This window comes from Ranitomeya variabilis, chromosome 1, assembly GCF_051348905.1.
Source record: "Ranitomeya variabilis isolate aRanVar5 chromosome 1, aRanVar5.hap1, whole genome shotgun sequence".
NCBI classification, from domain to species: domain Eukaryota; kingdom Metazoa; phylum Chordata; class Amphibia; order Anura; family Dendrobatidae; genus Ranitomeya; species Ranitomeya variabilis.
In genome coordinates this window covers 303,955,238-303,980,736 of record NC_135232.1, presented here as the reverse complement: position 1 = coordinate 303,980,736, position 25,499 = coordinate 303,955,238, and the positions used below count along the sequence as shown (strand labels likewise).

General features: G+C 44.0%; 1 protein-coding gene across 2 annotated transcripts in view; it reads right to left on the bottom strand.

Moving 5' to 3' along the window:
- The window catches only part of CORO1C (coronin 1C), a 116,996-nt gene extending 92,191 nt beyond the window's left edge, over positions 1-24,805 (bottom strand). The window contains exon 1 of one of the 2 annotated variants that reach the window (XM_077296176.1): positions 24,675-24,805. In XM_077296176.1, the coding sequence (XP_077152291.1) occupies positions 24,675-24,771 (97 nt within the window). In that variant the 5' untranslated portion in view covers positions 24,772-24,805. Of the gene's footprint in view, positions 1-10,072; positions 10,370-24,674 lie in introns of those variants that run through there. The other variant, XM_077296186.1, reaches the window with a different exon arrangement.
- Positions 24,806-25,499: the final 694 nt, after the last annotated feature.

Here is a 25,499-nt window from a genome sequence, read left to right as displayed (position 1 = left end):
GTGTCAGTGTCTCCGGTACGTGAGGAAACTGTCACCTCACGTACCGGAATCACTGACGTGTGAAACCGGCCTTAGACAGATCTCTGCAATGGCTCCCACAACTGAATAGAGCTTGTAAAAAAAATGTAGTCGGCTAAGTTCACACATTGCGTTTTTGCAGCTTTTTTATATGCAGATTTTCAGCTGTGTTTTACACTACCAAAGTCTGATTACAGAAATTTCATGTATACAGCTTGGTTTTTTTTTTTGCCATGAGGATTTTGGGCTTTGCATGTTTTTTTGCACTTTCAGTGTTTTTCTTCACCCATTGCAAAGAATGGGTGGTGAAGAAAAAAAAAAAACGCACCAAAAACGCAGGCATCAGGATTTGCTGCATTTTTTTGTGCCAAAACCTGATTCTATAGAATAGCACTTTTTTTTCCAATACTAAACTTTATCAGCATGCATAAGAAATCTAGCAAGCCAAAACCGCAGCAAAAAAGCTTTTTTCTGCAGCTTTCTTCCTGCCAAGGGATCAGGTTTTGCTGCAGAAACAAAAAAAATAAATTAAAAAAACACACCTAGTGTGAACTTACACGTGAACATGGCTTTATTTTGCATGTTAAGAGTATTTTCTGTGGTAGAAAGTTCTGAAAACACGACATCGGAACATACCCGAATTATCCAACAGTTTTAAGCCCCCTTTACAAGTCTCTATTATACCGGTAGGGCAAAAACCAGTACCGGTGTCAGTGTGCCATCAGTGATTTACGGTGTGGCACAATTTAAAAAAAAAAAAAAAGATAGATATCTGAAAAGCAGACCACAATTGGGTGGCTTCCATAAGTTGATTTTTTTCTAACTCAGACTTGAATGGTCACATCTGATCCTGAAAAATAAGCCATAAAAGGAACACATTACTAGCCCAACTGCTTATATTAATGGGTCTGTCAGCACAGAATGACTGTTCAAACCAAGCACAAGCACTCTGTTCTTCACAGTGGGGCCAATCATTTAAATACACCTTCCCACATCCTTGGTTTACTTCTATCTCTGCCTCTATGAAGCCAGAGCTATCAAAGAGGGAGTGTGGAAAGAAAGGGTAACAAGTAGGTGGGAAAATGTATTGTAAATTATTGGTGATGCACAGAGGAGCCAAACGCCTGTACTTGATTTGAACAGTCGTTCGATGCCGACAGAGTCCCGGTCCCTTTGAGCCCCATTCAGCCAACAGCCATCTCATGGCTACTGTGATGGCCCCATACACAGTAGCACTCAATCAGCAACACTCTCCTGTGTGCTTTATGAGAAAGGTAAAGCTGAGATCAGCCAGCAGCTCATCTCTGGGAGGACAATGCAATTGACAGTACAATGTCGGACATTCACTAATGACACCAGGGTGGATAAAAATCAATGTTTTTTTAAAAAAAATCAAAAAAAAAAAAATCGGATTTTTTTGATTTAAATCGGATTTTTTTGATTTAAATCGGATTTTTTTGATTTAAATCGGATTTTTTTCAATAAACTGCTTTTTGAGGAAAATATTTTACCATCCAAAGGTTCTTCCATCATGAGATAAAGCTGAGTTGTTTAACTCAGTAGAATAAAGGCTGTATATGTGTAACATTCACAATGCCATGCTCTTCCAGAGGTTTCTGTAGGATGCTGACTATCTAACAAGTTTGGGCATGTCAACTGAATGGAAAAAGAAACTAAACCAAAAGTGAAACCAAGCTAGAAGTGTGGAATTAAAGGGGCAGTATGAACAAAATGTGGAGGCTATTAATAGTTTATACAATTAAGACATGCTGCTTTTAAACACCTACCTATTGCCATATAGTAAAACAAAAAAGATTTTTACTTACTTTGGGGTCCCCCCCTCACCCTGGCGTTAGATCGTTGCCCCTAGTTTCGTCCGTGTAACTATGGGCGCACATGCGCACTGCTCTCACTTCTCATTTTAATCGTGATTTATATTAAAAAAACCTTTTGATTTAAATCAGTGATTTAAATCATGATTAAAATCATGATTTAAATCGATCCGATTTAAATAGAAAAAAATCTTTTGATTTAAATCGTGATTTAAATCATGATTTAAATCGGCGTGATTTAAATCAATCCACCCTGAATGACACCCCTCATTAAACCTTCAGCCGGACCCGTTAATATCAGTGGGTTCAGCTGACAGTGTTTTAGGGTATGTGCACACGTTGTGCGTGTGCAGATTTCTCAGCGCAGATTCAGAAAAATCCGCAGGTAAAAAACGCCCTGCGTTTTAACCGTGGTTTTTGTGCGGTTTTCACATGCATTTTTACACCTGCGGATTCCAATTATGGAGGAGGTGTAAAACACTGCAGAATCCGCACAAAAACAAAAAATTGACATGCTACGGAAAATAAACCGCAGTGTTTCAGTGCAGTATTTTCTGCAGCATGTGCACTGTGAATTTGGTTTTCCATAGGTTTACATGATACTGTACAACGCAAGGAAAACTGCTGCAGATCCGCAGCGTCAAATCCGAAACGTGTGCACATACCCTTAGGGTACTGTCACACAGTGGCACTTTGGTCGCTTCGACGGTACGATCCGTGACGTTCCAGTGATATCCATACGATATCGCAGTGTCTGACACGCTACTGCGATCAGGGACCCTGCTGAGAATCGTACGTCGTAGCAGATCGTTTGAAACTTTATTTCGTCGCTGGATCTCCCGCTGTCGTCGCTGGATCTCCCGCTGTCATCGCTGGATCGTTGTGTGTGACAGCGATCCAGCGATGCGTTCGCTTGTAACCAGGGTAAACATCGGGTTACTAAGCGCAGGGCCGCGCTTAGTAACCCGATGTTTACCGTGGTTACCAGCGTAAAAGTAAAAAAAAAACAAACAAAAAAAAAACCCTACATACTCACATTCCGGTGTCCTTCAGGTCCCTTGCCGTCTGCTTCCCGCTGACTGACTGCCGGCCGGAAAGTGAGAGCAGATCACAGCAGCGACGTCACCGCTGTGATCTGCTTTCACTTTACGGCGGCACTCAGTCAGTGCGGGAAGCAGACGGCAAGGGACCTGAAGGACACCGGAATGTGAGTATGTACGTTTTTTTTTTTTTTTTTACTTTTACGCTGGTAACCACGGTAAACATCGGGTTACTAAGCGTGGCCCTGCGCTTAGTAACCCGATGTTTACCCTGGTTACCCGGGACCTCGGCATCGTTGGTCGCTGGAGAGCGGTCTGTGTGACAGCTCTCCAGCGACCACACAACGACTTTCCAACGATCACGGCCAGGTCATATCGCTGGTCGTGATCGTTGAAAAGTTGCAGAGTGTGACAGTACCCTAAGTCTTTTGTGTGTGTGGGGGGGGGTGGGGGGGAACTATAGTTATTGTACTGATCTGTGAAGTCTTGACAACAACAACTTCCTCGAATCTCAAGCATACAGTATTATCTCTCACTAAATCAGTATTCACACATCCGTGTGTCATGCTCCAAGCTCAAACCACGATTTAAGGTACCTTCACACTAAGCGACGCTGCAGCGGTATCGACGATGCCGATCGCTGCAGCGTCGCTGTTTGATCGCTGGGGAGCTGTCACACAGACCGCTCTCCAGCGACCAACGATGCCGAGGTCCCCGGGTAACCAGGGTAAACATCGGGTTACTAAGCGCAGGGCCGCGCTTAGTAACCCGATGTTTACCCTGGTTACCATCGTAATTGTAAAAAAACAAACAGTACATACTCACCTTCTGCTGTCTGTCACACATCCCCCCGCCGTCTGCTTCCTGCACTGACTGATTGCCGGCCATAAGGCACAGCACAGCGGTGATGTCACCGCTGTGTTCTGCTTTTACTTTACGGCCGGCGCTCAGTCAGTGGGGGAAGCGGACGGCGGGGGATGTGTGACAGACAGCAGAAGGTGAGTATGTACTGTTTGTTTTTTTACTTTTACAATGGTAACCAGGGTAAATATCGGGTTACTAAGCGCGGCCCTGCGCTTAGTAACCCTATATTTACCCTGGTTACCATTGTAAAACATTGCTGGCATCGTTGCTTTTGGTGTCAAACACGACGATACACGCCGATCTGACGACCAAATAAAGTTCTGAACTTTCAGCAACGACCAGCGATATCACAGCAGGATCCAGATCGCTGCTGCGTGTCAAACACAATGATATCGCTATCCAGGACGCTGCAACGTCACGGATCGCTGTCGTTCTCGTTGCGAAGTCGCTTAATGTGAAGGTACCTTTAGACTGACTGCAAGTCTCCTGACCTGAACATGACAGCCTCATAGGTATACATGAGGCTTCAATGTTCAGATCAGGAGATCCCCAGTCAATCTGTGAAATCACGGTTTTCACAATAACCCCACAAGTGTGAATACAGCAGGTGACATTTCACAGACTGCAATAAGTGGACTGACTAGCTGCAGGTTGCAGCCAGGATACCTTCGGCCAGTCTGGGCATTGCCATCCATAGATGGACCATGAAATATGGCACTCAGGAATTGGACTAGAAGACTCCACACTCATTAGGTGAAAGTTGGCAGAACCAGTCAGATTTAATGTTGTTGGGGAAAGAAAAGATCAAACAGTAGGAATTTCAATGCAAGGGTTGTGTGGCAGCAGCTTTCTCCTCTCGACCTCTCGGTGTGCTCACATTTATGGAGAAGTCAGAAGTGATCGCTGCCAAATGAACATGTGTGCTATATCCAGCTCATGTGTATAGTTGGCCGAGGTGTTTAAAAAAAAAAAAAAACAGATACGTAGGACACAAATAATGAAAACCTGCCTTTATGTGTGCAGACAAAACACAGACATGGGAAGATTGGGGATAAGGCCTTCAATGGAGTGAGTATGCAAAAGTGGTTTACTATCACCAATAGAGAGTACACTTCATCCCCATTTCCAAGATCAGTTTTTCCAAACCAAATCCCTTACTATCGGACGAGCTCCACAATTTAGCAACTCAACTGCTACAGGCACAAGTGGTGTGGATTGTGTTTTTATTGCCCCAGCTAACAGCATCATATGGATCCATAACCCTGTTTTTTCAGGTTGGAAGACTTGCAGCCATAATAAAGATGCTAAAATAAATCTACATTTTAATTGTCTAAATGAGACCTCAGAAATGTTATGGTCATTAAGTACATGTAGTCATACTTACTGTGAAAAAAGGGAGAAAAACCAACACCAACACTGGAGATAAAACCAATGCGTTACCAAGCATGAGATAGAGAGCTAGAGATAGATAGATTTTCAGCAGTACAACTGAATAGCTCTCCATAAAATAAGAGAGCGGAATCAGACACTGTAGTTTTGTTTTTTTTGCCGGAAGAGTACTAGGTGGACTTACAGAAAATGCTTCGAACAAGGAGTCAGAATAAAGGGAGCAGAAGAACTGGCTCAGGGTAACAAATGCCCTGCACACATTTCAGGCTCAGTGAATACGTGTATGCAGTCTGCTTTCCTGTGCATCATTTCTGGATGCTATATCTGGTCCGCTTAGTGCGCACACTGCCCAATGGTCGGAGACTCAGGATGCACATATCAGGTCATACTCCCCTAAGAGCAGCTGGAAGGAATGGATGCCAGATACCATGGAAACAATAGGCTCTGGCAAGTTTGACCCAAGTTTCCCCATAGAAATTACATTACTGGAAGGATCAATTGAGAGTTAAGTAGCATCTACAGATAGCTTTGGAAATTACATTATCTGGGTCATGTCAAATCAACTTAGAATTTGCTCTACAGAAATAAGAACTTCCTTGTAAAATTGGAAGAAATGTGTTCTTTCTATAGTATGCAGTACCAGTCTATTGAGGATTTTAGCAGCTCGTGTGACTATCTCCAATGGCGAGGAACGATTTTAGGTATTCTCTGCATATTCTAACAGATCTCAGGAAAACACATCCCTCAGAGAGGAAGCAGGAAAGAAGAGCATGCACAGAAGTAAAAAACTGAATTCACTAGAAATGAAAAAGCATTGATACATTCTGAATGGGAAAGCCTTTATGGGTGGGCTTCGTTCATTCCGCTAAATAACTATATAGAGCTGAGGAAGTCTTCTGTCAAGCACAGGATCTCTTTGTTGTCGGTCAGAGCTGTGTGTGGGGGAAGGGTGCTGACAACCATTCAAAACTTGCATGCTATTTGGAGAAATGTCTGACACACAGCAGACATGTGCCCATATGGGCACAAGTATATATCTTAACCCCTTCACGACATGCGCCGTACTAGTACAGAGCATGTCGTGTCCCCCCCTTTGATGTGGGCTCCGGCGCGGAGCCCACATCAAAGCTGTGACATGTCAGCTGTTTTGTACAGCTGACATGTGTGTGCGCAATAGCGGCGAGTGGAATAGCGATCCACCCGCCGCTATTAACCAGTTAAACGCTGACAGCGGCATTTAACTAGCACTTCCGGCCATCAGGCTGGAAATGCGCGCATCACTGACCCCCGTCAAGTGATCGGGGGTCAGCAATGTGTCAGCATGACAACCAGAGGTCTCCTTGAGACCTCTACGGTTGTTTATGCCGGATTGCTGTGAGCGCCACCCTATGGTCGGCGCTCATAGCAGTGCATTAATTCAGCTACATAGGAGTGATCTGAGCATCTCCTCTATGTAGCTGAGCCGATTGAGTTGTGCCAGCTTCTAGCCTCCCATGGAGACTATTGAAGCATGGCAAAAGTAAAAAAAAGTGTTTTAAAAAATATGAAAAATATATAAATATATATATATATATATATATATATATATATATATATATATATATATATATATATATATATATATATATATATATATTTATATATATATATATATATATATATATTTTATAACCCCCCTTTCGCCACATTCAAAATAAAACAATTAAAAAAATAAATAAATCAAATATACACATACCGTATATACTCGAGTATAAGCCGAGATTTTCAGCCCAAATTTTTGGGCTGAAAGTGCCCCTCTCGGCTTATACTCGAGTCACGGTCGGCGGCAGGGTCGGCGGGTGAGGGGGAGAGGGCGCTGAGGCATACTCACCTGCTTCCGGGGCTCCTGGCGCTGTCCCACGGTCTCCAGGTGCCGCAGCTCGTCCCCTGTTCAGCGGTCACGTGGGACCGCTCATTAGAGAAGTGAATATGGACTCCACTCCCATAGGGGTGGAGCCGCATATTCATTTCTCTAATGAGCGGTAACGGTGACCGCTGATAGAGGAAGAGGCTGCGGCACCGAAGACCAGCTGTCCGGGGGAAGGAGCGGGACGCCGGGAGCAGGTAAGTATTACATATTCACCTGTCCGCGTTCCACACGCCGAGCGCCGCTCCATCTTCCCGGCGTCTCTCCGCACTGACTGTGCAGGTCAACGGGCGCGATGACGCATATAGTGTGCGCGCCGCCTGCTCCTGATCAGTCAGTGCAGAGAGACGCCGGGACGGGACGCTGAGGAGCTGCAAGCAAGAGAGGGGAGTATGTCTTTTTTTTTATTGCAGCAGCAGCAATGGCACAGCTTTCTATGGTACATCTATGGGGCAATAATGAACGGTGCAGAGCACTATATGGCACAGCTATGGGGCAATAATGAACGGTGCAGAGCACTATATGGCACAGCTATGGGACAATAATGAACGGTGCAAAGCACTATATGGCACAGCTATGGGGCAATAATGAACGGTGCAGAGCACTATATGGCACAGCTATGGGGCAATAATGAACGGTGCAGAGCACTATATGGCACAGCTATGGGGCAATAATGAACGGTGCAGAGCACTATATGGCACAGCTATGGGGCAATAATGAACGGTGCAGAGCACTATATGGCACAGCTATGGGGCAATAATGAACGGTGCAGAGCACTATATGGCACAGCTATGGGGCAATAATGAACGGTGCAGAGCACTATATGGTACAGCTATGGGGCAATAATGAACGGTGCAGAGCACTATATGGCACAGCTTTCTATGGTACAGCTATGGGGCAATAATGAACGGTGCACAGCACTATATGGCACAGCTTTCTATGGTACAGCTATGGGGCAATAATGAACGGTATGGAGCATCTATTTTTATTTTTGAAATTCACCGGTAGCTGCTGCATTTTCCACCCTAGGCTTATACTCGAGTCAATAAGTTTTCCCAGTTTTTTGTGGCAAAATTAGGGGGGGTCGGCTTATACTCGAGTATATACGGTATCGCCGCATTCAGAATCGCCCGATCTATCAATAAAAAAAAGGATTAACCTGTTCGCTAAACGGCGTAGTGAGAAAAAAATTCAAAACGGCAGAATTACGCTTTTTGGTTGCTGCGACATTGCATTAAAATGCAATAACGGGCGATCAAAAGAAAGTATCTGCACTAAAATGGTATCATTAAAAACGTCAGCTTGGCACGCAAAAAATAAGCCCTCACCTGACCTCAGATCCTGAAAAATGGAGACGCTACAGGTATCGGAAAATTGCGCAATATATATATTTTTTTTTAAGCAAAGTTCGGATTTTTTTTTTCACCACTTAGATAAAAAATAACCTAGACATGTTAGGTGTCTATGAACTCATAATGCCCAGAAGAATCATAATGGCAGGTCAGTTTTAGCATTTAGTGAACCTTGCAAGAAAGCCAAACAAAAAACAAGTGTGGGAATGCATTTTTTTTGCAATTTCACCACATTTGGAATTTTTTTCCCGTTTTCTAGTACAAGACATGGTAAAACCAATGGTGTCTTTCAAAAGTACAACTCGTCCCGCAAAAAACAAGGCCTCACTTGGCCATATTAACGGAAAAATAAAAAAAAAAGTTATGGCTCTGGAAAGAAGGGGAGCGAAAAACAAAAACGCAAAAATGAAAAAGGGCTGTCATGAAGGGGTTAATGTGGCCGCACAACACAGACAGTTGAGCGTGCATGTGTTCTCAGCAAGGAATAGACCACTGCTGGACACCTCTGTGGAGCTGATCTCCCCTTAGGACAAAAATAGGCGCATAATGAAATGCTGGGAAAGAGTAGGGAGACATGCACAATGAAAAGTGGTGCTTTTTGGCCACATTTATCCAATATGTATGGCTACTTATGGCCATGTCTTGAACCAAGAACAATCACAGAATGTATACCTAGACAACAGAATAATACGCAGAAGGCGGCAATCCCCCAAATGAACAGTCATTCCCACATAAAGATGGACTAGCCCTTTCAGTAACCTACATAAATGAAGAGTGAGGCCATAAACCACTATTATTGGAGTGCTGAACTGTTATGTTGTAAAATATACCGCAACTACAATAAATAGATGGAAAGTAAATAAATATATTTTATCCTAAACAAGGGCAAGTATTTACAGCTGTACAGAACTGCTCAAAGGCCACGATCACACGAGTGGCACGGATATGGGCACAGTCACTGCTGCGTTATACGGTACAAGCACAGGCTCATCTTTTGGGTGGGCGGTATCTGACACCCCTAGCCTCCATGCCTGCTATTCTCCCTTATAAACCCATAACATGAGATACTGCCTGTAGCCCATTTCTGTGTCACCCACACCCTCCCAGACACCCGCACCCTTTGAACAATTACTAATCTGCAATAGGGTTAACCACTGATCCATATAACACACCCAGTGCATCTACACCTCCATCCTGAGGAGATATTGGCCCCATCCAAGACTACACCCATTACTAGCCAACCTGGATCAAAGTCCCACAGAGGCAAGAAAAGCAGCGGTGTGGAGTCACTACGTACGTGCTGGAACACATGGAAAATCCTCATCATACAGACCATTGTATGGCGATGCCCAGATGCCCTGCAGCTAGTGATGAAAGGGCTCATTAATGCCAACATAATAGTCACACATCAGAGCCCCCCATTCATTAGGATGCAAGTAGGACACCAGGGGCAAGTGGCGAGCACAGAAATAGACACTGCTGACAATCTGATCGCCCATTGTGATCTATGGGCTCCGTGCGGCTGGACCTCTGGCTCCCGCATTGCTGCAGGTTCCCCGCCGCGTCATTACTCCAATCATTGGACAAGTCGTTCCCATTGATTGATCCGCTGAGCCGGGAGCGCACACAGCACTGCAGCCCCGCACATGCAGCAGCATCCTTGCGCCTCACCTAGCAGTCTGACGTCCTAGGAGCACTCCGGTGAGGCGCCGCCTGCACTCCGGTGCCGTACTATGGGAAGGTGGCGGCCTGTGGATGCGGGGCTTCAGGGCTCAGGCTCGGCTCTCCCCGTATTCTTCCTCCTCCCTCTCTATCGCACCGAGTGCTCCCCGTAGCCGGAAACGCAGCTCGCACAACTCCCCCTCCCGCCGCTTCAAACAGGCAGTGCGACCAGCCAATCACAAGCCTGGAACACACGGACGGGCGCAACCATAGCCGGCACTATATTGCAGTTATCCTCCGCGCGGTGAACCGTCCTTTGGGGAGGTAACGCAATATAGTCCCCGGTTGTTATGCCGGTGTGGTTACTGGTGGCGTATTTACGTTATATCACAGCTAGCAATGACTATATGGCTATGTTCACACGATCCTTCTTTTGATCCTTTTTTTTTTCAGGTCCTGATTTGGAAAATCCGCAGTGCAAAACAGCACTGCTGATTTTCCGACTGTTTCTTCTGCGGATTCCTCTGCGGGTTTTCAACAGCACTTTCCTATTGGTGCATGTTGAAAACAGGAGCAGAATCCGCAGAAAGAATAGACATGGTACTTCTTTTTTTCTGCAGGCAAATCCGCGCGGATTTGCCTGGGAAAAAAAGGATAGTGGGCACAGCGGATTTTGTTTTCCATAGGGTAACATTGTACTGTACCCTGCATGGAAAACGGCTGCGGATCCGCAGCAAAAAAAGGATCGTGTGAACAAGCCCTATAGCTGGTTGAGCCGATGTCTGCAATTGGCATTGGAAAATCTAACAAGGGTCCTACACAACTGCCTCTTCTAAATGTAAAGCAAATGGTTTCATTGGACAAATTCTAGTGTCTCGCATTTAAGACTTTGAAAGAAGCCTGCAAATGTAAACTATATAAATACTTGGCCCTAACCTTTACAGACCTTGTGTCACATCTACACCAAAATGCGCCAAAACAGTGCCAGCTATGATGCCCTGAAAAGGCAGGCTTCATGGGGTCTTCTAGGAGTCGGAGTGGATTCACCTCAAACATCGCTTCAAACACTGCAACTATTCATTTCAATGTTAAATCCACTTTCGCTGTTCATAAAAATAAAACCGTACAAAAAAAAATGCTTCAGAAGATATAAAGATTGTAAAAAAAAAAAAAAAAATGCTTCAGGAAAAGAAAAACCTCCAAAATATTCCAAATTGGAGCCTGTTCTTGCACTGGAAAAACTAATTGGCCCCAAATTAGGCCACATTCACACATTCAGTATTTGGTCAGTTTTTTACCTCAGTATTTGTAAGCCAAAACCAGGAGTGGGTGATGAATACAGAAGAGGTGACGTGTTTCTATTATACTTTTCCTCTGGTAAGCCAATATCAGGAATGGTACAAACACTGAGGTGAAAAACTCACTAAATACTTGCGTGAACGTGGCCTTGTGGAGAATGACGTACACAGCCAGCCTTAGGCCACGTTCACACATTTAGTATTTGGTCAGCATTTGTACGCCAAAACCAGGAGAGGATGAAAAATGCAGACATGATGTGTTCCTATCAGGCTATGTTCACACATTGCATTTTTGCATGTACACACACTGTTTTTTTCCTGACTGAATTGGAAAACTGGCGCATTTTTTAAAACTGAAGCATGTCACTTCAGCGTTTTTGCAGTGTGTTTGAACCCATAGAAATCAGCGAGTAAGTTCAAAAACGCAGGTGTCAGGCTTGGCTACATTTTTTGGTGGAGAAAACTCTGGAAGATCCATCAGGCTGTGTGCCTTCGATCTGGAAGTAGCAGCGCTTTGGACAGTATGTTTGCTGTGCCCAAAGTGCTGCCGTCTATTGAACGCAGGTGTGTTCACTGAACCATGCAGATTTACCGCATTCAGGACAATTCTATTGATTCAATTTCTGTTGCGGAGACTAGCGTTTCTTCAAGAGAAGTTCACACGCTGAAGTCCTGAAAGACGCGCCACATGTCAGTCTCCACGGGTGATCCGCAGGTGCATACACACACAAAATAGTGGACATGGTATTTCTAGAAATCCCATCCATTATGCTGTAACATCTGGCCGCTGCAGGTTTGATTTTGCATAAATACGCAGCGCGAAACCCGCATCAATTCCTGATCATGGGCACGTACCCTTATGGTTTTTTGGGGGGGCACCAAACTTTATCAGCAGGCACAAGAGACAAATGTATCTGATAAAAACACAGCTTCTTTACTGCAAGAAAGCAGGTTTGCTGGCAGAAAAAAAACTGCAGTAAAAACGCAACTAGTGAACATAGCCGTATACTTTTCCTCTGATTGTTCCTCTCCTGGTATTGGCTCAGAAATAATGATGTAAAATACTGACCAAATACTGGATGTGTGTACATGACCTTAATGAGGGGCATTTTGGAGTAGGATACCAAATTCATTAAGAGGCCTTGGCAGAAATGCAACTCCAGTCAAGGACTGGAATAATATTTCTGGCATAAAAAAAACGCTGATACTATTGACAAGTTTTCAAAACGTGAAGCAGAAAAAAACACTCAGAAGTCCGAACATGTGACCAGCAATGTGGTTTTACACTAGAAATAAATAGAAAGGGTCTTTCAATTATTTTTGTGAAGAGGAACTGCTCCAAAATAACTATCAAAAGCATTTTACCACAGCAGTTTATTACTTGTAAGCTGTGCTTTGGTGCCGGGGGGAAAGTTAACATTATGTTTTTTCAGGAGTTTTTTTTTTAGCATGTTTTCCTTGAGGAACACCTGAAAAAGCACTCAGAAACCACCAATCTAAAGAATCTTCTTATTCATTTCTATTCAAAAACGTTTTTGTTGGTCATACATTCAAACCCAGTATGCCTCCAAAACATTACAGGGTATTTTGTGTGGTGCATCCCTGAAACCTGATCCTTTTACACTCCAGTTCACTGTATTGAACAAAATCAGTAATTTTGGCAGTATGTCCATCCTTGCAGAATGCTAACTACAGTTAATGGTGCCAACTTAAGCCATGCTTAAAAAAGTTGTGCAGCACCTTTCATTTCCTCAATGGCATTGAGAGAAGATGCTGAATAGCAGGTGGGACAGATGTTAAGACATAGAACATGTTCACAATGCCTATCGGACACCCCCTATACGGAAATAAGAAGTGCTGTTCAGCCCCTTTTACATTAAAAAAAAAAAAAAAAAAAATAGATTACAGACTCTCTTTATATTCTGTTGTGTTTGCCTTCCTCCAGAAAGGCAAAATAAAGTTATTAGCCAATGCATAATCATTCACATGTCACTTTGTTTCCTCACATTGATTGTTATCAGCACCAAGGTTGCTACCTCTTTAACCATTTTTTTGGGGGGACCACTAAAAATTACAGACACAGCCAAATATTTTACAGACAAATACCCGTCCCCTTCATAGAGATTACTCCTTCATGTCCCAAGTTTACGTCCCCAACATAATGGCCTTGAATCACCAAGACCTCAAAATTAATGAAGCTGTCCTGGAGTTAAAGGGAAACAGGTTTTTACTAACCCTGTCAGTGTGACTGTTCACCTGACCTAGATTTTTGCAGATTGATTGGAAACTTGTCCGTTTTTGATCCTATTCACAAATCAAACACCTCCAATGCAAGTGCATGGGTCTGGGACATCCTAGTTGCATTTTAGTACTGTCTGATTTTCATGTTTGTTTGATAGAAACATGAGAAAAAAAAGTTTATGTGGAAAACAGTGCTGAAACTCTAAGGGTATGTTTCCATGGTGAGTATTGGCAGCGCTTTGGATGCAACACATGTCCGCTGACGGCTTTTGTACGAGCGGTGATTCCGCATGTGTTCATTGAACTATGCGGAATCAGCGCATCCTATACATTGGACTGTGATATGCATCTTGCGGAGATGGAGCATCTCCACAAGATAAATTGACATGCTGCAGTCTAGAAAGACGCGCCGCATGTGCGTATACACAGGGCGGGTGCCGATGCATGTATAGTGGAGATGGGATTTCATAAAATCCCATCCACTATGCTGTAACATCTGGACGCTGCGGCTGTACGCAGCGCCCAATCCGCAGCGTTTACTGACCATGGAAACATACCCTTATTGGAAAAACTGAAGCATTGACCAATCACTAATGAAAATTGGTGATTTTTTTCCACTTATGTCTGAATGAGCACTTTAACCCCTTTCCGACATTGGGCCTAATAGTACGCCAATGTGGGTCTCACTCTCTTTGATGTGAGCTCCAGCACTGAGCCCACATCTCTTCCAGCACATGTCAGCCATTTTGAACAGCTGACATGTGACTAACAGCCGCGGATGGAATCGCGATCCACCCGCGGCTGTTAACTAGTTAAATGCCGTTGTCAAAGCATTAAGCTACTTACGGGTAGCGGCGTTTTTCGGAGGCCCATGACAGCACCACGAGAGAGGGGATCCGCCCCTTTAGGAACAGGAAACCCACAGATACAAAAGGGCGGCACCTCTCCCATGCATCAGTTGGATTACAGAGCCTGAGAGGACTAACCGCAGTTAATGACAAGCAAACACAAAATTGCATACAATTAAACACAATGACTTTTAATAAAAGTAATACACGTGAGAAGATAACATTCCTTCTTTAAATTCACAGGCCAACAAAAAACAACTTTTTTTATGTTTCTTTGATGAAAATAGGCAAATATTACTAATTTTGGGTCGAGAAACTCAAATATACCCACAGAATTGTTTAATTAGCTCTCGTTTTTTAGATACACGCCATGGAAGTATGTGCTGTAGGTAGCGATAAGAATTCATTACAAGAGTATAAATTGCACAGTACAGTACACATATTTAGTATCGCCGCGTCCGTAACGACCCAACCTATAAAACTGTCCCACTAGTTAACCCCTTCAGTAAACACCGTAAGAAAAAAAACAAAAAAACGAGGCAAAAAACAACGCTTTATTACCATACCGCCGAACAAAAAGTGGAATAACACGCGATCAAAAAGATGGATATAAATAACCATGGTACCGCTGAAAACGTCATCTTGTCCCGCAAAAAACGAGCCGCCATACAGCATCATCAGCAAAAAAATAAAAAAGTTATAGTCCTCAGAATAAAGCGATGCCAAAATAATTATTTTTTCTATAAAATAGTTTTTATCGTATAAAAGCGCCAAAACATTAAAAAATGATATAAATGAGGTATCGCTGTAATCGTACTGACCCGACGAATAAAACTGCTTTATCAATTTTACCAAACGCAGAACGGTATAAAGAAATTCATGAATAGCTGGTTTTTGGTTATTCTGCCTCACAAAAATCGGAATAAAAAGTGATAAAAAATGGTCACGTGTCCGAAAATGTTACCAATAAAAACGTCAACTCGTCCCGCAAAAAACAAGACCTCACATGACTCTGTGGACCAAAATGTGGAAAAATTATAGGTCTCAAAATGCAACGTATATAAGTGCCACGTATTTAAGTGCCACGTATAAGTGCCACGTATTTAAGTGCCACGTATAAGCAAAGTAATGATGGTAAGCAGTCTTCACAAGTGGAGTAATTGGTCTTCTTTGGTTGGCAAATGTCACATAACCACACACGTAACAAAAATTGTTAACAATATTTGCACATTTACGAGGCATTTTCAAAGTGTAAATTCTCTCCACAAAATTACTGCAACAAGAGAAAGAGACTTCAATTAGTACAAACTATGCAGACACAATGAATAAAATGGCTGACATTGGTTCAACAGGTCTGTAATCAGGTTTACCAATACACATTTGTTGAAAATTCAAAATTTCCCTATTTTCCTGCATAATAATCTTAAATGACCTGTATCTCAGCAACAAGAGCTAATAATGATTTTTAAGTAACATATTCGTTTTTAGGATGCTAAAATTATTACAAACCAGCTATTTTCATTTCAGAAACATTTTCACTGTTGGCCAGTGATTTGGTTGATTATAAACCCAGGATGTGCAACCCCACGTGAAAAGGGAGGGAACTAAGGGTGCTGTCATGGGCCTCCGAAAAACGCCGCTACCCGTAAGTAGCTTAATGCTTTATTCGGACTCCCATGACAGCACCACGAGAGATTTACAGAGATGTAAGCCATTTTTAGGGAGGGACCACAGCCTGCAGCACCCTTAACCCGAAGGTGAGATCTGAGGAGAACCCCAAGTCCAATCTATAGTGTTTGAAAAAGGTGGAAGGGGATGACCATGTGGCCGCCTTACATATCTGGTCGACCGACACTCCAGACCTCTCTGCCCAGGATGACGCCATGGCTCGGGTGGAATGTGCCCTCAGATTCTGCGGAGCTGGACCCCCACCTGTCGTGTAAGCGAGAGAGATAGCCTCCCTAATCCATTTCGCTAATATGTATTTAGATGCTCTAGCCCCTTTCCTTGGACCTTGGTAGGACAGGAATAGTGCATTATCCTTCTTCCAATCATTAGTGACCGAGATATATTGAAGAAGGCATCTCCTGACATCTAAGGTATGGAGCTCACTTTCTTTAGGGTTAGAAGGATTAGGGATAAACGAAGGTAAAACTATCTCCTGCGATCTGTGAAACTGGGATACTACTTTTGGTAAGTAGGCAGGGTCCGGTCTAAGGATAACTCTATCCTGAAGAAATTCTGTATACGGGGGAAGTCTAGAGAGTGCCTGGATGTCTCCTATCCTGCGAGCTGATGTTATAGCTACTAGGAAAGCTGTTTTGAGAGATAACATCCTGACTGAGGCTTCATTCAACGGCTCAAAAGGGGGTTTTGTCAAAGAAGAAAGGACCAGATTTAAATCCCATGGTACCATTTTGTTTCTATACGGTGGTCTAATTCTGCCGACCGCCTTAATGAACCTCGACACCCAGTAGTTACCCGCAATGTTACATGAGAACAGGGCTCCAAGTGCTGAAACTTGTACCCTTAATGTGCTTGTGGAGAGTTTTAACTCTAACCCTCTTTGCAAAAATTCCAATATTTGACGTATTGGTACACCATCATTAATATTAAATTTTGAGGAAGTTAAGAACTTTCTCCAGGTTCTGGAGTAGATTCTTGTTGTTATCGGCTTTCTACTTCTTAAAAGGGTATCGACTAATTTAGGAGAGAAGCCTTTATTTTCTAACAATGACCGCTCAAACTCCAAGCCGTCAAATGAAGTCCCTTTACTTGTGGATGGAGTATCGGCCCCTGGGAAAGCAAATTTGGGATGTCTGGGAGTACCCAGGGATCGCCCACTGACATCATCCTGAGCCATGAAAACCAGGTTCTCCTGGGCCAAAAGGGAGCAATCAGAATGAGTCTCGCCCGATCTTCTCTGACTTTCCTCACCACTAGAGGTAGCAGGTTCAGTGGCGGGAAGGCGTAGGCCAGAGAAAAATCCCATTTTATGAGGAATGCGTCCACTGCCAGTGGATTTTCCCTGGGATTTAAGGAACAAAAGTTTTTTACTTTTTTGTTCTCCCTTGTGGCGAATAGGTCCACCACCGGTCGACCCCACAACCGGACAATCTGTCTGAAGATGTCTCCATTTAGAGACCATTCTCCTTGCTTTAGGACATTGCGGCTGAGAAAGTCCGCTTTTATGTTGTCTTTTCCTGTGATGTGCAGAGCAGTGAAAGATTGTAAATTCTCTTCTGCCACCCGGAGGAGACGATCTGTGATCTGCATCAGAGCCTCGGAGCGTGTCCCTCCTTGATGATTTATATAGGAGACTGCCACCCGGTTGTCTGAGAGGATCCTGACGTGGTGGCCCTGTAGATACATGAGGAGGTTTTTAACCGACAACTCGATTGCTAATAATTCTCTCTGATTGGAAGAGGACGTTGAGTATGGCTCCCATTGGCCTTGCACTACAATGTCATTCATGTGAGCCCCCCAACCTGAGGAGCTGGCATCCGTAGTCACAACCCGGGACACATCTATCATCCAGGGAACGCCTGCTGACAAGTTATCCCTATCCAGCCACCAATTTAGGGATTTGAGAGTCGCTGGTTCAAGCGTTATTTTTTCCTCTAATACACCCCTCAAGATCCTATCCTTAACCAAAATCTCTTTTTGGAGGGATCTAGTGTGAAAGTGTGCCCACCTTACCGCTGGAATGCACGATGTGAGGGACCCCAACAGGGACATAGCTTGCCGCAGGGTCATAGAGGGTGTATTAACTGCTTTTAGAACTTGATGCTGAATCTGAGTTAATTTATTTTCTGGAAGATAACACTGTTGTGTAGTTGAATCTAGTAATAGGCCCAGAAACTTCTGAATTTTTTGAGGCTGTAACCGAGATTTTTCAAAATTAATTATCCAGCCCAGGCGTTCTAACTTAACTCTAGTTAGCTCCAGTTGGGACAAACAGTGTTCTACAGAGTTACCTACTATGAGGAAATCATCAAGGTATGGGACAATAAGGACATTAGATTCTCGCAAGTGAGCCATCACTTCCGCCACTATTTTTGTGAATACTCTAGGGGCTGATGTTATACCGAAAGGAAGAGCCCTGTACTGAAAATGATAAACAACTCCTCCCATTAACACTGCTACCCTCAAAAACTGCTGGAAATCCACATGAATAGGTACGTGGTAATAGGCATCCTTTAAATCGACTACCACCATAAAGCAGTTTTTGAACAGTATCTTTATTGTCGAGCTGATGGACTCCATTTTAAAGGTATGTTTAATCAAATAACTGTTAAGATGTCTGAGATTTATGATGGTTCTATACGTGTTGTCGGGCTTCTGAATAAGAAACAAGGGAGAATAGAAACCTTTCCCTCTATCAGCCTCTGGAACCTGTGTAAGGACATTTTTTGAACAGAGAGACCACACCTCTTCTTCCAGAGCAGATTGCTCTAGGGGATTAGAACGCAATGGAGTCAACATAAACTTATCCCGTGGGGTATGGCAGAACTCAAGAGTAAGACCCCGAGAAATAGTATCTTGCACCCAGATACTATTCGTGATCTCTGACCATTCTGAACCAAAATGTAAAAGTCTACCCCCCACCGGGGCTCCTAGTCATTTGTCCTCCTTCTTCCTTTCTTTTGAGGAACGACGGAACATATATCCCGTACCTCGTCTACGTCTGTCATCCCACCTAGACCGATCCCTTGAAGGTGAAAAGGTACGCTTCCCTCCGCGACCGAACCTTCTTTTATTAAAGGGACGACGGTAGGACCCCAGCAGATTGGGGAACTTCTTTTTGTCATCTCCCGCCTTCTCTAGGAGTTCGTCTAAGGTGGGCCCGAATAGGTACTCCCCTTTACAAGGAATGATGCAGAGTTTTGACCTTGATTGTATATCGCCTGGCCAACATTTCAGCCAAAGAGCCCTCCTGGCCGCATTCGAGAGACCTGCTGCTCTAGCAGCCATTTTGACGGAGTCAATAGATGCATCTGATAAGAAAGCAGCCGCTTCTTGGATCAGTGGTAAGGCAGTCAAAATAGAATCCCTTGATGCACCTTCTTTTAACTGAGTCTCTAACTGTTCCAACCAGACCATCATTGATCTGGCTGTACAGGTTGAAGCCACCGCAGGCCTTAAAGAACCGGCCGCCATCTCCCAGGTACTTTTTAGAAAGGTGTCCGCTTTTCTATCAAGGGGGTCCTTAAGGGTCCCCATGTCCTCAAAAGGGAGAGAGGCCCGTTTTGCCACTTTGGCTATTGCCGCGTCCAACTTAGGGGCTTTTTCCCAGTTGGTGACTGCAGGATCATCGAATGGATATCTGCGCTTCTGCGCTGGAGGTAAGGAACCCTTTCTTTCAGGTTTTTTCCATTCTTTATTGATGAGATCCTGGATTTTCTCATTGAGCGGGAAGACTCTCCGTTTTTTCTGCTCCAACCCACTGAACATAATTTCCTCCTTGGAAAGTTGGGGTCTCGGTTCCGTTATGCCCATCGTTCCTCTGACCGCCTTAACCAGCTTATCCACTCGTTCAAGGGGTAGACAGAAGCGGGCGGTGTCCTCATCCGAGGAAGAGGATGACGCAGCTGAACCGGAAAAAACTTCCTCCTTATCCTCTTCCACTGAAGAATCGGAGAGTAACGGAGCTTTGGACTTAGAGCTTCCTCCTTGAGAAAGATCCTTTAAGGATTGTCTGACCTCCATCCTGATCATTTCCTTCAAGCTGGTGGTCATAGTAAGGGATTCCTCCGCTACCTGAGGGGGGTAAGTAAAGCAATCTAATCCCTGTAGATATAATGCTCTCCCCCTCACCCCTTTCCTGAGACCTCACCGTCTGCTGGATACAGGGCCCACATAATTTTTTAGGGCACGAATCAAGTAGGGGAACCCCGCAGATGCCACATTCCCTGTGTTTCGCCTTCCCGGCACATTTCTTCCCCTATAATGGAACATATGAGGGGAATCGTGTCACTGGGTGAACTTTCACGAAGATCACTTACCAGCGCTGCCCAAAGAAAAAATACCGGAATACGAGGGGGATTTCCACTGGCTGATGCTCCAGACCCCTGTCTGGAGGTGCTTTTGTGGCCAGACTCACTACTCCTCCTGTCGCGATCCTTCCCTTTGGGCTTCTGGGACACCTCTTGCAGCAACTGCACGTGCTCGTCCTCCATCTTCACCATATGAGGCCAGAAGCAAGGGATCACGATCCGGAGTTCCTTTTATAACCCCTCCTCCGGTCAGCAGCTGTGCCTAGCGCTCCCCTGATTACTTCTTTCGGCCTCCCCCTGGTGCAGGCGGCAAGCCCTGGGGCTCAGAACGCCGGCGACGCTATTACCGGTGGGCGCCGCCATCTTGGATTCACTGCGCATGCGCAGGACCCCGGAAACCCGGAAGTGACCGCCGACTCCTCCCCCGGCGTCACCCGGGCTCCCAGCGCTTCAGTATCGGCGCACAGAGCGGCGAGGACGCCGGACAGAGCCGCATCACTCCCGGATGGCGCCCCCGAGCACCGCCGCATACCTGAGACCCCAGCCACCACAGAAGGAGGAGACCCAGGGGACATACTCACCCGGCGCTGGCCCGGAGACAGGACACCACCGGTGGCTGCTCCCTGCTGGAATGTCGCCACATGCAGCCCTGCCAGGACCATTGCAACATCTACCAGGAACCCCGCACCGGCCGAGGTAGGAGACCCCCTCGCTACCTGAGTCGGCCGGCCGGCCTGGGATCCTTTTGAAATCTGCAGGATCCCGTCCCGTTAGGAACAGGAAACCAACTGATGCATGGGAGAGGTGCCGCCCTTTTGTATCTGTGGGTTTCCTGTTCCTAAAGGGGCGGATCCCCTCTCTCGTGGTGCTGTCATGGGAGTCCGAATAAACTCTGTCAGCGGCATTTAACACGTGCTTCCAGCAAGCACGCCAGAAATCCCAACCATCGGTGCACGTGTCCCATGACGGGTTGCTGATGGGTTGGCATGACAACCAGAGGTCTCTGGTTGTCACTGCCGGATTGCTATGAGCGCTACCCGGTGGTCGGCACTAATAGCAAGTGAGCAATTCTGCTAGATACAGGCGATCTGATCATCGCCTGTATGTGACAGAACCGATCGGTTTAAGGCAGCTTCTAGTCTCCCATGAAAAAATGAAGGTTTTTAAAAATATTAAAAAAAAATATTAAAGTTCAAATCACCCCCTTTTGCCCCATTCAAAATAAAACAATAAGAAAAATCAAACATACACATATTTGGTATTGCCACGTTCAGAATCGCCCAATCAATATAAAAAAAAAAAAAAAAGAGAATTAACCCGATCACTAAATAGCGTACTGAGGAAAAAAAACAAAAAACGCCAGAAATACGTTTTTGGTCACTGCAATATTGCATTAAAATGCAATAATGGGTGATCAAAAGATCGTATCTGCACCAAAATGGTATCATGAAAAACGTCAGCTCGGCACGCAAAAAATAAGCCCTCACCCAACCCGAGATCATGAAAAATGGAAACTATGGGTATCGGAAAATAGCGCAATTGTTTCCCTTTTTCCAGTACACTATATGTTAAAAGCAATGGTGTTGTTTAAAAGTACAACTCGTCCAGCAGAAAACAAGCCCTCACATAGCCATATTGAGTAAAAATAAAATAAAAAGTTATGGCTCTGGGAAGAAGGGGAGCAAAAAACAAAAACGAAAATACTTTCTGTTAAGATAGCAGTAGAGAGGGTTGCATACACACCTCTACAACGTAGGTAGGGCAGAAAGTATCTAAAGTAAAAACAGTCCCAGAAAAAGGCACATAGACTATTGAAAAGCAGGAATGCATGAAGAAAAAAAAAAAGAAAAGGAAATAAGTGCATAAGTTTTGCTGATCTATGAGATGACGAGGGGTAACCAGTAGCATATGTAAAAAACAAATATTTTCTCATGTAAAAGATGTCCATGGCCTTTAGAATAATTTTTCGACATACCGTATATGTCCCAACAGTCAGAGGTTTTTGCACTTCAAAGGAAAGAATAAAAAAAAACAAAAAAAAAAAAACACAGCTTTTGTGGACTGTCCATAAATTTATAAATGGTTGCCATCCCTAATCAATGCAGGAGTTTCAAAGATGTTTTATTTTTAAAATAAAATCTGTTTTTGTCAAAAGTGGACTTTTCTTGACTGGGGTTAACTGGCGAGATGGAAGTTCAATCATACAAGGTAGCATAAAATACAATAACATACTTTATTACCCGACGACCACAGTTTTGGTTGATAGCTCACAGACCAACAGTAGTCAATGATGGCATAAAGGATTTTTCGCACTAACTTTATGTCTGGAAAAATCTCAGCCTACACCATCAGTCTCTGCCCCATGTATGAGAGCGGTTTTGCACTGCGGATTTATCAAAACGGCTGCGGAAAACTCCGCAATGGAATCCGCAGCGTGTGCACATGGCCTGACAGCTTGAATTGTACTGAATGGCAACACAGTACGCACTTTGGACAATTAAATGAAATGGTGAGCAAACCATGTGCTAAAATTGAGTCTGATGAAAGGGTGAGTAACTTACGATTCCAGTGCACAAAGTTGTGAAAATTACTGAGATTATGAGTAAAGACGGTGCATAATTACTGCATATAAGGTCATTGCATAAGATCTGGGTATTGTGTTTGTGAAAACAAAACACCTTTGTTACGGCTGTCTAAAGGGAACCTAATAATTTTAAGTGGTTATTCTCTTTATTTTAACAAATAGGTTAGCAACATAGTTTTGTGGCATTTACTAGTTTGTAGGTAATGTAGATTCTCCTGGTCGTACTACTGCAGCCAGTCTCAGACTGAACAGCTCTCCTGTCCACAAAACAGCTGCTGCTGGTGGAGCAAGTGACCAGACCTGTCCATCAGATTCTTCCAATTGAAACACAGCTTTCGCATTTGCAGCGTTATTTAATTGGAGGAGACTGTGGACACGGCTTGAACACATGCTTATCCAACAGCAGCCTGATTGGAAAACAGAAGCTCTGTGCAGTGTGCACTAACAAATGCAAGAGAACCTGTAAGGCTACGTGCACATGCGGCGGATTACTCTGCAGATTTTTCCTGACTGATTTTGGTAAATCCGCACTGCGGATTTCCTGCGGAATTACTGCAGTTTTTTTGGCGGTTTTTGTGTGGATTTCACCTGCGGATTCCTATTATGGAGCCGGTGTAATCCGCACAAAGAATTGACATGCTGCGAAATAAACAACGCTGCGTTTCCGCACTTTTTTTCCGTAGCATGTGCACTGCGGATTTTGTTTTCCATAGGTTTACATGGTACTGTAAACGCATGGAAAACTGCTGCGAATCTGCAGCGGCCAATCTGCTGCGGATCCGCGGCAAAATCTGCAACGTGTGCACATACCCAAAGGGTATGTTTCCACGGTCAGTAAACGCTGCTTGTTTGACGCTGCAGCGTCAAACAAGCAGCGTCCAGATGTTCCAGCATAGTGGAGGGGATTTTATGAAATCCCGTCTCCACTATGCGTGGAAACCCACACGCGGCGGCCCTGCGACTCCGGACATGCTGCGCGTCTTTTCAGAACGCAGCATGTCCGTACACCTTGCGGGGACGCAGCGTCCCCGCAAGGCATATCACAGGGCCCTATGGCGAGGGGTGCGATGATCCCGGATGTGTACTGTACACATCCGGCACCATCGCGTCCCATTAAGGGGGCGGGGCTTAGCGCCGAGCGGCTTCGCCGCTGCGGCGATACCGCCGCGTAGCCTTAACGTGGAGACATAGCCTAAGGGTATCTTCATATTTATTTTGTTAATGAATTGCTGTTTTTTTAGCAGAAGCTCCTCATTAAGTTCATCAAAAAACTCAGCAAAAAGACTCAGTCTGCACATACAAATATAATAACATTAGGGTATGTGCCACAAAATCATGTCCCTGATACTTTTAATAAAATAATACATTTGTTGAAGTGACCAATACTTTTAGGCCACATTCACTCCTATCAGTATTTGTAAGCCAGAGCCAGGAGTGAGCCAAAAATGCAGAAGTGGTGACATGTTTCTATTCTAACTTTTCCTCTGATTGTTCCTCTTCTGGTTTTGGTTTACAAATACTGATGTGAAATACTGACAGTGTGAACATAGCCTTAAAGTTCCACTCTAACAGTTTGTTTTTTCTTATCAACCCTTCTGTTAGCCATTAGTACTAAGTATACATTGTGTGCATTAAAATAGTTACCCATTTCATCCAGTGAATCCAGGACGTAGATACACCCGGTAGTAGATGTTTTCCTTGCTTCCTCTCTCTTCCACGTCTTACAATCTGCCTTGCACATGCGCAGGGTTAATTGGGAGGTCTATTTAAAGAAATCTGACTCTTTCAGAAGAACCATCTCTTATTTAAGGTAGTTTGTACCCCTTAGGAGGCGGTGCTTTACTTAAGCAGTAGGACTGGTTTCTTAATGTGTCTCTTCTATGTTACAGATGTCCAGTTCTAGGAAAGAGGCTATAAAGACTAGAAATAAACTGTTCTTTCTGTTAGCAGTCATTATCTGAGGATTATGTGCATAACACATGTTCTAATTGCTTGGCCACAGAAGCTTCTCCTTCTCTCTAGTCTGAAGCAGCCTCTTCTTTCCATTGGTTTAAATAACAAGTTCCAGATACTTTTCAGTTCTTTACTGGGGCTTTCAGTAAAATTGAAAAATCTCGCCAGGTTATTTCACCACAAACTGAGATCAGCTCCAGCATTTCTGATCACTGAGGGTGACATTTCAATTGATTCTGACTCTTTATCCATGCACAATCTATACCTTTTGTATAATAAATGAGCTCTAAGCCTCTTAAAAATTGTTAAAAGTATGGCTGAGTCTCATAAACATTCTGAAAATAAGCCAAATAAATTACGAGTCTTTTTTTTTGCTAAAAACAAGGAGAAAATTTCCCTGGCCATCCAATTCTAAAGAATCTTCAGAAAGAATGGCTTAAGCCAGAAAAGAGAATTGATCAAGAATCTTTAAAGTTCACTATAAATAGATTATTTATATTATTTTTTATTATAGCG